This window comes from Nilaparvata lugens, chromosome 2, assembly GCF_014356525.2.
Source record: "Nilaparvata lugens isolate BPH chromosome 2, ASM1435652v1, whole genome shotgun sequence".
NCBI classification, from domain to species: domain Eukaryota; kingdom Metazoa; phylum Arthropoda; class Insecta; order Hemiptera; family Delphacidae; genus Nilaparvata; species Nilaparvata lugens.
In genome coordinates this window covers 87,753,670-87,765,284 of record NC_052505.1, presented here as the reverse complement: position 1 = coordinate 87,765,284, position 11,615 = coordinate 87,753,670, and the positions used below count along the sequence as shown (strand labels likewise).

The 11,615-nt window shown below is 33.6% G+C and overlaps 1 protein-coding gene across 2 annotated transcripts; it reads right to left on the bottom strand.

The window, feature by feature from the left end:
- Nucleotides 1-801: 801 nt before the first annotated feature.
- On the bottom strand, nucleotides 802-11,088 carry LOC111057549 (calcium-independent phospholipase A2-gamma; the record flags this gene model as incomplete). Of its 2 annotated transcripts, none has more annotated exon segments than XM_039422008.1 (7): nucleotides 802-993; nucleotides 2,593-2,801; nucleotides 4,385-4,503; nucleotides 5,135-5,289; nucleotides 6,891-7,028; nucleotides 8,148-8,658; nucleotides 10,699-11,088. In XM_039422008.1, coding segments are annotated over 7 exon segments (1,380 nt in total), but the record flags the coding sequence as incomplete, so codon positions are not given.
- Between the last annotated feature and the right edge of the window lie 527 nt (nucleotides 11,089-11,615).

The following is an 11,615-nucleotide window of genomic DNA, read 5'->3' as shown; positions in this document are numbered from 1 at the left end:
CAACATGTTTCATAAAATCCAACTTTGAAAGTTTCACAAGTTGACATTAATTCTCAAGTTCAACATAACTATTATTCAAAAAAATTCAGCTATTAACAAGCTTCACAGAATTCTACTTAAAAATGATATATTGTACTTATAAACTACTGCCTTCGCCTGGATCGAAAACTATAATACCTGTATATTCAACAGAACTATTATTCAAAAACATCTCAGCAATTGGGTGGAATCAATATCACACTTTTATTTTAGTACAACACAACTAGTTTCAACTCTTCAAGAGCCATTTTCAATTATTGTTGTAATAAAATAAAAGGGTACTTTTGATACCTTCAAGATAATATCACCCTTTTATTTTATTACAATATAACTAGTTTCAACTTTTCAAGAGCCATTTTCAAATGTTGTAATAAAATAAAAGGGTATTTTGATATCTTCAAGATAATATCATCCTTTTATTTTATTACAATATAACTAATTTCAACTCTTCAAGAGCCATTTTCAATTATTGTTGTAATAAAATAAAAGGGTACTATTTGACAACTGAAGGTTTATCAAAAGTACCCTTTCATTTCATTACACACAACTAGCTTCAACTCTTCAAGAACCACCACTTCAAGTGTTGTAATAAAATAAAAGGTTACTTTTGATATCTTCAAGATAAAAGTACCCTTTTATTATATTACAATATAACTACTAATTTCAACTCTTCAAGAGCCATTTTCAAGTGTTGTAATAGAATAAAAGGGTACTTTTGGTAACTTTTATTGTGTTTTGATGAGAAATATGAACAATGCTCACCTGATGCAACAACGATCCTATCCGGAATTCCTCGAATATGGTGGGAGCTGCGGCTGACGCACGCACAGCTTCGAACATGGTGTGGTTGCAGCTGCCGAGGTACTGTGACTGTCGCTCGTAGGGAAGAGCATAGTTTCTGAACACATAGGGGAGAACTCGAGCTTGATTCACCAGTGTGGATACGGCAGCCAGCTGAGTAAACAATACCAAACAAGGTTCTCAAATTAATATCTATAATATAATTAGCCGAACGTAGTGAGTTCTATGTTTCAACTCTGATTTTCTTTTGTCTAAATGTATGCATGTATGTAACCATAGCCACCTCTGATACAAGGCCCCGGCCTACGATATTGCAACGTCGCAGCGTAAGCCTAGAATCTAATACATGATTGGTGAAAAAGATTTTTAAAAATACCAGCTGATCTTTTTCACCAATCATGTATTAGATTCTAGCCTACGCTGCGACGTTGCAATATCGTAGGCCGGGGCCTTGTATTAGAGGTGGCTATGATGTAACGCATTTACGGCCAAACGCGTTGATAGTATTCTATAAGATTTAGCAGGAATATTGCGTTTTCAACTGCGCGTCGATGTATACACAAGGTTTTTTGAAATTTTGCATTTTTAGGATAATATGAAAAGAAGAGGAATTCCTCCATACTCCGATATCACTATATATATCATCTAATCTGAAGATAGGATTAATCAGACTATATAATTATAATCAATCAGCTGACAAGTGGATTATTCATTGCATGCATTACACAGATGTCTGGAGAAGCCGTGTCTATTTCTATTTGTCTATGGTTTCAATATTTTGTTTGCAGTCATGGTATTATTATGCGTGCCCATCAATATTCTCACATTTGCAAAAACAAATTTAATAGGTGATTAAAACTAATTAAATTAACTAGATAATGCTAAAGAAATTATAGTATTTTTAACTGGAAAAAATTAATTTTCAAATATTTTCAGATGGAAAGATTACCACGAAATTGGATGAATTATCATATGGGATACAAATTCAAACGTGAACTGAGTTTGTTAACATTTCAAACAAGTGACATCAGATACTTGTGGATGAGAAATCTGCGTGAGGTCTACTGTTCACAGAACTACTAGTAAAGGAGAGAATTGGCCTATACACGTACAGAATATGAAATTCACGAATGACGCATCATCATGTCCGAACTACTGGACTGATTAACTTGAAATTTTGCATATTGATTATCCCTCCCTCTTAATTTACCGAGTATGCTTATGAAGGCTTATATTGAATTCTCCGTTTTTAATCGGACCGTTGCGGAGTACGGGTTACCTGCTAGTATTAAAGAAAATTCACAACTGCGAGACGGTAAATCGAAGATCACAGTGAATTTGAAGCCATGTTTATACCAGAGATGTCGATTTCAACAAATATGTGGTTGGATAATACCTAGACTTTTTATTAATTACGAATAGAGTACAAAGATTTAGATGGACAGATTTAGATGGAAGACTGCCAACCAATCAAACGATGAGCTGTAAGAAGAAGAGTACAAATATATAGTTGATTTAATAATTATTGTTTTGCCAATTCCAGACTTCCGAGGAGGGTTGATTTCAGTTCAATAATTATGGAATTTGACATTATGAAACAGAAACATAGAGCATTATTCAAGTCTGGAATTTCTTTATCCATTACGAACTGTTATGTGTTGCAGACTATATTAATTGTAAGAAATATTTTCCACCATTAATATATACTGAGAGTCGTCATTCTAGTGTAAAAACATGATAATATTAATATACCTTTGGACAGTTTGGGTCCCTTGTAGTTTCAATCAAACTGACATCCCCAAGATACCTCTTGAGCAGATCTTCCCATATGGTTGTGTCGTAGTAAGCATGGTTCCACATCAATTTGCCAGTACCCCAAAATGCACTCTGAGTGAAAACTTTGGCACTCATTTCTCTATAAATAGTTTGCACTTCATCCAGAGATTTACCACAGGGAGTCCCTGTAACAAATACAAACAAGAAATAATGCAACTGTTGAGTCTGGGCCAGAATGAAAATTGTAAATATTCGATCATGAATGGAAGATTGTATAAATGCTACAAGTCAATACTAAAGGTGCGTACAGACATTCGCTCTGCTCCGCAATCGAACGTCACTCGAGCAGATCGAAGGTGGAGCAAGAGTGGAACGCGAGAAGAGCCTGTAACAGAGGTCGAGCTTGGCAAGCTCCTAGGTCGAACTAACCAAAGACCTTAAAGATGCACCATAAAGGTGCGTACAGATATACGCGCCGCGAACATGAGCAACTCAATTTTAATCAGCTGATGCCAAGCTTTTTATATCTGTATCTCACCGTTTCTGTAAAAATACAGATATAGTCAGCTGATTAAAAGTGGATTGCTCATGTTCGCTGCGCGTATATCTGTACGCACCTTAAGAGATACTTATCTCTTTAAGGTCTTTGGAACTAACCAATAGTTGCGCATGCGCGGTTAACATTTTTGTTGGATCAGTTACGAAAAATTACGATCTCTGTGTTAGCATATAAAATTATCAAAATTAATAATTTATTATCAAATCATTAAAATTAAATCATGTAAAATTATAAAAACATTTTTGATAATAGGTACCAGCATATTAGAATTTAGAAGAAAGAAGCCAAAAACCCAACCACGCCTTTCACCTTTCAAAACATTGACAGACATAACCTTTTTTGTAATAAAACTTAAACATAGATGCAACAATCATAATAATTATAAATTTATTATATAAACATGATTAATAAACTTAATGTATTATTATGCTACCCAGAAATTCCCTGGTCAGATTATTTTATTTTGTTTTGTCACCCGATCAGCTGGATTGAACGTTTCACATTTGTGAGGTTAGGTTGTAACGAAGTCAACAATACGAAAAGCGCGCGATCATCCTTCGAACCTCTATCGAACTCTTGCGTAACATCTCACGTAACGTTTATGATCGGAGCGATTTCGGAGTGGGTGCGGAGCGTGTTCGAGGCGCGAATATCTGAACGCACCTTAAGGAGAACATACTGATGCATGAACAATGGTAAAACCAATTTCTACATTAGATGGATGATGAATATTACACCAATTGTCCTTGAATGTGAGAAGATAAATGAATATATTTTCTTTTCAATTTTGAGAAGAGCAACCACACGACAGCAAAAAATTGTTCCAGTTGAAAGCCTTCCAAAAGCTATTATTTAAACTTTGTACTTATAAAAAACACATTTGATGAGGAGACACTTACTTTAGGGTACTTTAGAGTTTTCCAGTCTGAAGATGACCGACAACAGGTCGAAACGTAATCACTGCTAGAAAGTTTTCTATACAAAGTTGAAATTAATAGTGAAGAAGAACCAATTCACAACACAGCTATCATCCATTCATCAAATGAATAATTATTTGTTCACCAAACCATTTTCGATAGAAATGGATGTATGGCAATTTTGTTTTTGGTAACAGGAATGAATGCATTTTTCAGTGAGTTTTTTTAATGAAGGACTATTTTATTGGTGCTTTGGTTGAGATATTTATAATACAGTTAGAACAATAATTACCTATTCCACAAGCTAAAATCGCTCCAGTGCTCACTCCACATATGTAATCGAACATTTCACATACTTTCTTTCCAGTTAGCTCTTCAAAACGCCGCAGCATCTCAAGAACTACTATACCTCTGCAAACATAGGACATATTTGTATTAAAGCGAGTATAGGTAATAAGAAATTATCTGACTGTGACTATACAACTGATTCTTCATGAAGATTGGAGTTATTGTCAAATATTGCTTCTCGAGCCTGAATTCTGGAGCTATGTAGATGTATAATAAATATTTCATACGACAACCATGAACAATTAGAACGTTAGAATATTTTGTTGAATTCAATCAATCCAAGTTCAGGAATGATATAAGGAAGTTGTAATCAACTTTAAATAATTGAGCACTGAATGTTTTGGTTGTGTAGTTTGTAAGTATTAAAGATGAGGATTTGCTTTGATTGGAAATGATACTCAACTTTAAATTTAAATGAGTGAAAATAAAGAGTTTCATAGTTAAGAGTTTAATTATTTAAAATCATTTTTTCAACAGTTACTATTAAATGTGAGCATTAAAATGTAAGTTCGGATTATCTTTGAAAATAAAAACCACTTTCAAAGTATGAAACAATAGATTTAATAGTTAGAATATGATAAACTTGAACTTGTTCATTAATAATGTGAGCATGATGTATTGCAAATCGAGGTATAAGAGAGGATATAGCAAATTTCAATATCGTAGTTTAGTGGAAATACAATGGCATTTTTACCTCATTCCACCTCCATCGATTGATAGTATACGAATGCCCCACCCTGGCACTGGGTCCACATGACCTAGACGAGCAAATATTTCTCGGATCATCTGCTGAATCAGAGAATCATTAACAGAATCTCGCATCCTCAGTAGAATTGTGACCGCACCATCCTACAAAAACAGAAAATATCAGTAAGTTATTAAACCTCGATAGTCCACACTAATCACGATCAGTTTTTATCGAAAAAATCATTCTAAATTTAAAGAGTTGATCTCTTAGTCTTGCAAAATTGATAGAAAAAGGAGAAATTACTCAACTGGTTTCTTCGTTTTGCAGTTTGATACAAATAGAAGAAATTCTGTGGACTGGCTGGCCGCTATGGCTTCGTATAAAATGAGCGCTGCTATCCAGAGATTGTCAGTTTGGTGTAGGGGTAAGCATTTCTGACCGGCAATTAGGAGGTACTGGGTTCGATTCCCGGGCTGACAAATAATTTTTGAATAGTAGCGCTCGTCGAAATTCCATCTAGCTGTTTACCCAGTTGTCAATATTTGCAGTAGCATAAGTCTTCGGGGTGAATTACAGCATTTAATTTGGATTTTCGTTTAATAATAATTATTTACTCGACTAATAATTTAATCTTAGAACTCGTACTTCCAAAGGCAGAGAAATGGCAACCTACCTAATCTTACTGTCACACTAGTTACTTACTCCGCAAGTTACACCAGAATATTTTAAAATTTCAACATAATATCATTATTTGCTTCATTCGAATTGAAAATTTCGAATTCAACAACAATATACTGTAATTCCTATCAGCAGTAGAATTGGTTCCTAGTTGAAGAAGTTTATAGCAAACTAGAATACTGTTCCATCATTTGCATTGTTTTAAATTTAAGTTTTATTAAATAGTGTTCAACATGTTAAAGACTAAGGCTCAACTCACACTTAGGTCGCGACTTAGGTCTAGAAGAGACTCGACTCTAGTCGAGAGCATGTGTTTTCAAATGGTGACGTCGCGGAGACTAGAATCGACTGGTCTGAGTGTCACCATTTGGAAACACATGCTCTCGACTAGAGTCGAGTCTCTTCTCGACCTAATTCGCGTAAGTGTGAGTTGAACCATAGAAGATCTCATTGGTTCATCGTATGACATTGGTATGTTTTCGCCTGAACATTTATGGCTTCAACAATATAATTACTATCAGCAATAGAATTGGTTCCTATAGTGAGGTTCACGTTATAATGGCAGTGTTTGATTAGCAATGGTATTGCTATCCTTGCCTATCACTCAACAAAGCGGATAGCGCTATCTCTTTCTCGCTTTGCTCTGTTGCCAGATCGTCCTTTAACAATGTAGAATTAATCATTAACAGAATATTTCAACTCAATTATGAAATAATTAAAAAATATAATTTCTTGCTTAATGAAATATAATTGATTATTTTAGATGAGAATGAAGAGTTACATCAATAAACCTATATCATCTACCGTCTATAGAAGGCATTGACAAGACAGAGGATCGGCAACGATTTTTGCTATCTTTCTTCACTGCCATTATAACGTGGACCTCATTATAGTTAAAGAAGTTCATAGTAAACTAGAATACTTTACTATAATTTAAATTGTATTTATAAGTTATATTAAATACTTTGTTAACATGTTGAAGAGATAGGAGATCTCATTGTTATATTGAATGACATTAGTATACATTTGCCTGAAGTGGCTTTTTAAATGAGAATAAAGATATTTGCAAATGCACTCTACTAACCTTGACGAGATATCCTTTCGCCTCAGGAAACTGGTTCAGATGTTTAATCAATTCCACCAATCTGTGTCTCTTCTGATCAAGAGTCTGCGCAGTGGTGATGAGGGACAGGACGTGGCGAGATCGAGACACTATGCAATCCTGCATAAATAAACACATTTATTAAAAACTAGTAAATTAACAACAGTCAGTTGATGATAATGATAATAATAATAATTAATTAATTCTTAATTCTACAAACTAACTAAAGAGGAAACAAATAATGTTGATCTAAATTGGCCTACTGAAATGTATATCATTTGAATTCCTCAATTATTGAGGAAATTGACTTTCAATTTCAATAATAATTTTATCAAGTGATGAAACCAAATTCCCTAGAAACTGATATTTGACGAGTTATTATATCGATAAGTAGAGTTTTGTGACTTCATGGCTTATGTGTCCAATCTTCGATATTTTAGTTTACAACTAGTTATAGGAATTATTATCATTATTATTGTTTTGTCATGTCACCAGTCATTTGAGTGATACTCAAAATTTGATGTACCATGTGACGATTGTGAATAAATATCAATTATTGTAACTTGAGTTTTACCACTTATTCGATGTTTTCTATATTACATTTTTTATCAGTTTGATCATCCCAATACAATTCATCAAAATGCCTTTCCTATTCAAAATCCTGTACTATGATAGTACAGATTTGATAAAGTACATTGATTTAAATTCATTATGCAAATTTGAACATTCAATGATTCAATCTCTAATTTATGATGCTGCTTCCGTGGAGTTCTAATGTGTAGATTAAGAATTAAGAAGTTTATTAGAATAATAATTATACTAGAACTTATAAGACTTTTGTATTGAAACAGCAGAAGAAGGAGTGATTTCTTATGCTGTCCCAATTCAAAAGTTTCTTGGATTTGACTATTATAAGCATAGAATGAAATCATACAATTTTTCAAATAGCATTTTCAATAATTCAATGCAGAAATTAAAGCAATAAAATGTCCATTATAATGTGACGGTTCATATAGATCAGGAAAAGATGTTGAATAATGTAAGTATTGTATTCAATGAACAATGAAATTAGAAAGCCTTACAGGATTCTATAAGAATGAAGGAGATTATTCATGAATAGAATAAATCTACTTGACATTACAGTCAATGAACAGTTTCACTATAGAGAGCTGCGAAATATGGTTCAAGGTTCAAGAGCATAGTAGCTTACTGGAATAAAAAGATGATATGATTTCTTACCTTGGTGGCAATGTTATACTGGTTCTTCCATTTCAAACTGGACGCATCTTGTGGTACTTCTGCGGTAGTTGGTGATTTGCTTGATAGTTTCTGCTTCAGTCCTTCAATGACTTGCAAACCATAACTTTTGCTATCCTGCGGCTTACTTTCCACTGGTGGAGGCTCATGCAGCACATTATTTCTGAGAGGCTCGTTCAATTTCTGTTCAGCTGATTTAATGGCAACCGGTTCATCTTTAGTTGTTGCAGTGAAGTCCCCACGGTGGCTTCTCCTTTGTACTGATACAGAATGAAACACTCCTGTTGCCTGTGGAAATTTCCTCAGCAAGTTTATCCACTCCTTGTTTACAATATACATTATAGCCCATTCTGATTTTCCCTTCCACAGTAATTCTTTGAACTGATTGATGATTTTCCACTGGTTGAATGACATGCCCTTGGTGCGTGCACAATTCAATTTTCCATTTTCAATAATCGGCTCAGAAGACCTTACTCGGTGGCTACTAATATGCCTGTAAACATAAAAATAGTTTATTGAATAAATGGAAAAGGTTTGAATGTTATCAAATATCACATAGATTACTGCAGTGACTCAGGGCCAAGCCACATGAAGCGTTTTTGCACTGGCGGCAGACGAGTCGGCAGGTCAGGAAGCTCTCCGATTGGTTGATTAAATTGGCTCTTGAGGTAATGATCAGCCAATCAGAGAGCTTACTGCCCTACCGACTTGTCCATCGCCAGTGCAAAAACGCTTTATGTAGCTTGGTCCTAAGTATCATTATAACAAACTTACTAAATAAACAAATCCCAAGCTATTTGGTTGGATCTTTGAAAAACCTCAAATTTACTGACTAAATTTACCTAAATGAGCAACATTAAAGTCAAGCACTAAAATAAAACTCAATATAGCCTAGTTAATAAATTTCCTATGATTGCGATTTAAAAAACAACCTAACCAACTGAAAATTTCATGTTTGATAATTAAAATTTTAATTGATAAGACACACTGAAAAATAACATTGGCTTTCACTCTTTAATAATCTCAAAGTTTTAACCACCGTATTTGCTAGAAGATAGGGTTGCAATGCCTAGAACATCTGGATAAAAACAAGTGCAATTTGGTAATCTCAGTCTTGTATGCAGAACTTATTTCAATGGGGTTGGTTGCATGTTTTAGCACACGTGCAAGTAAAAAAGACATTACATTATGAGTTCAAGCCAACAGACTACAATTTCTGGCTCCAACTCAATGTTGAATCAACTGCCAAAAATATCTTAATTATAAGACCGGTAGCCTACTGTTAAACAGAGCTATTATTTTCTGTTAAAAAATAAATTTAAATACTTATTTAAAGAGAAATTCAATTGTTTAGAAAAAATTATGTAGAAAGCATAGAAATTGGCATAAACAACTAGTAAATTGAAAACATTACCAAGAATAATAATTTAATAAATTAACTAGTCCATACCTGTTTAAGGTGCTAAAGATCCATAGCTAATATTTTGATAGGCTACTTCACTTCAAAATTATACCGAATATAAATAAAGTCGTCGAGAATAGCATCTCATAATATTTATCATTTTCAAGTTTGCATTGCAAATGCGACACAAAAATAAACTCAGCTGATTGAAATCAAACGTTAACCTCTAAAATGTGATAAATGGAGAACAACAACGACAGACGATCGGACGAGAAATACTGCTCTCTGATTGGTGCAGAAAAGAGCCCATACTCTCTGACGTCACAAGTGGCGTGATTATTCAAACCTACCTCACGGCTCTGTGCTTTCTCACCATCAAGGAACTGGTGTGATACGTTGGACTAGATAAAAATAAAGAACTCTTTGTCTAAGAACACATTCCATTCTATATCTTACGATATTCTTTTCTATCTAAAACATTATTTTTCTTATCCTTTTTGTATATATACCTACCATTCATTATTAATATTCTCATCAACATTTTGATTTTAAATGTTCTATTTAGGCTACCGTACTTTTCTTTGTATCTAATTATTATTATATTCTCTTCCTTTTCTTTAGCTTTTTAATTTTTCCTTTGTATATTGCTAAACGATTCTTGCCTCAATAGGCCTAAAAACTATTGTCATATTATCAAACATTTTTATTGAACAGTTGTGTAGATCTAGTACAGTACGTATATTATTTTTGTGTCAAACAGTAGATACTGTATTATGCAAATTATTGTGATATCACCTTCATAAGAAACACTACTATTATATTATAATAATCTATATAACTTATTTCAACCTTGGTGCATAGTATGTTAACTGATTACATATTTTAAATTATTATGGTTATGTTCAATTGTGATACATGAACTATGAAAATTTATAGTGTTGCTTTAAATAAACTACTCCAGATCAATGTTATGTTAGCCTATATTCATTACATTAGGTTATACAGAAATAATATTTCTTGCTTTTCATGCTCATTATGTTAAAAAATCATAATATCATTATTATTGATGTTGATAAATTATTGTTAGGGTACCTGTTGCATGTTAAATTTATTATATGATATTTCACTCACCTTGTAGCTAAACAAGCACATCTTCTGCATCTTAAGATATTCTTGCTCATCGACATCTCAGAGAATAATGCACTTGAAGATCTTTATAGTAAATGCACCAACACAGTACGGTATGAACAAATTATTCTTATCACTGGGTATCGCAGTCCCTGCGTTACCTAAACAGTTTTTGTTGTTTAATGGTTCACTTCCAATTTGTTACTAGCTGGATCTCCGCTTTTTCGATGTATATAATCTCTCAACAAGTAGTATAAACACATCACACGTCACTTGTTTTTGCAATGTTTTCAATGAACGTTGTTTTTGAATTGTTTCAACTGAGTCGTCATAGCCACTACGTTTTGAGTTGTCTGCTATGTTTACTCAGTAGGATCGTATTCGTTTCTATCAGTGCGGAGAAGAGCATGCTATGAATTTAGACGCAAGTAGTTGATGGGTGTGAGAAGAAAGGAGGGGATGAGTAGAAAGGGAAGAGGGGAAGAGTGGAAAGAGAAGAAGGTAGAGAGTAGAAAGAGAAGAGGGTAGAGAGTAGAGTAGCTGTCTACTACTAAATACCCCCTCCAAACTCGTTTCAAAGGCGTTTGGTCAGGTTCTTCAAATAGATATTATTTGTTAAAAAAAATAATGATCCGCGCGAATGAATCATTCGATCCATGTTCATTTTTATCGCACTTCTTTGCGGTTGCAAATAACCTTTGATGCAACTCGTTCGATATCGATTAATTGTTTAAAAGAATGAAACACGCAACTTAGATGTGTCTGTCTATCATCTGACAAAGGCATTCCAATGTGTGGAATAATTTATTGTTCTATTACATCAGAGCAAAGAGCTGAATTATTGTGAAAAGAGTTCATTTCTATTGCTCATTCAAGTTGAATCAGAGAATAATAATTGTATGACAATTGAAATTTTATAC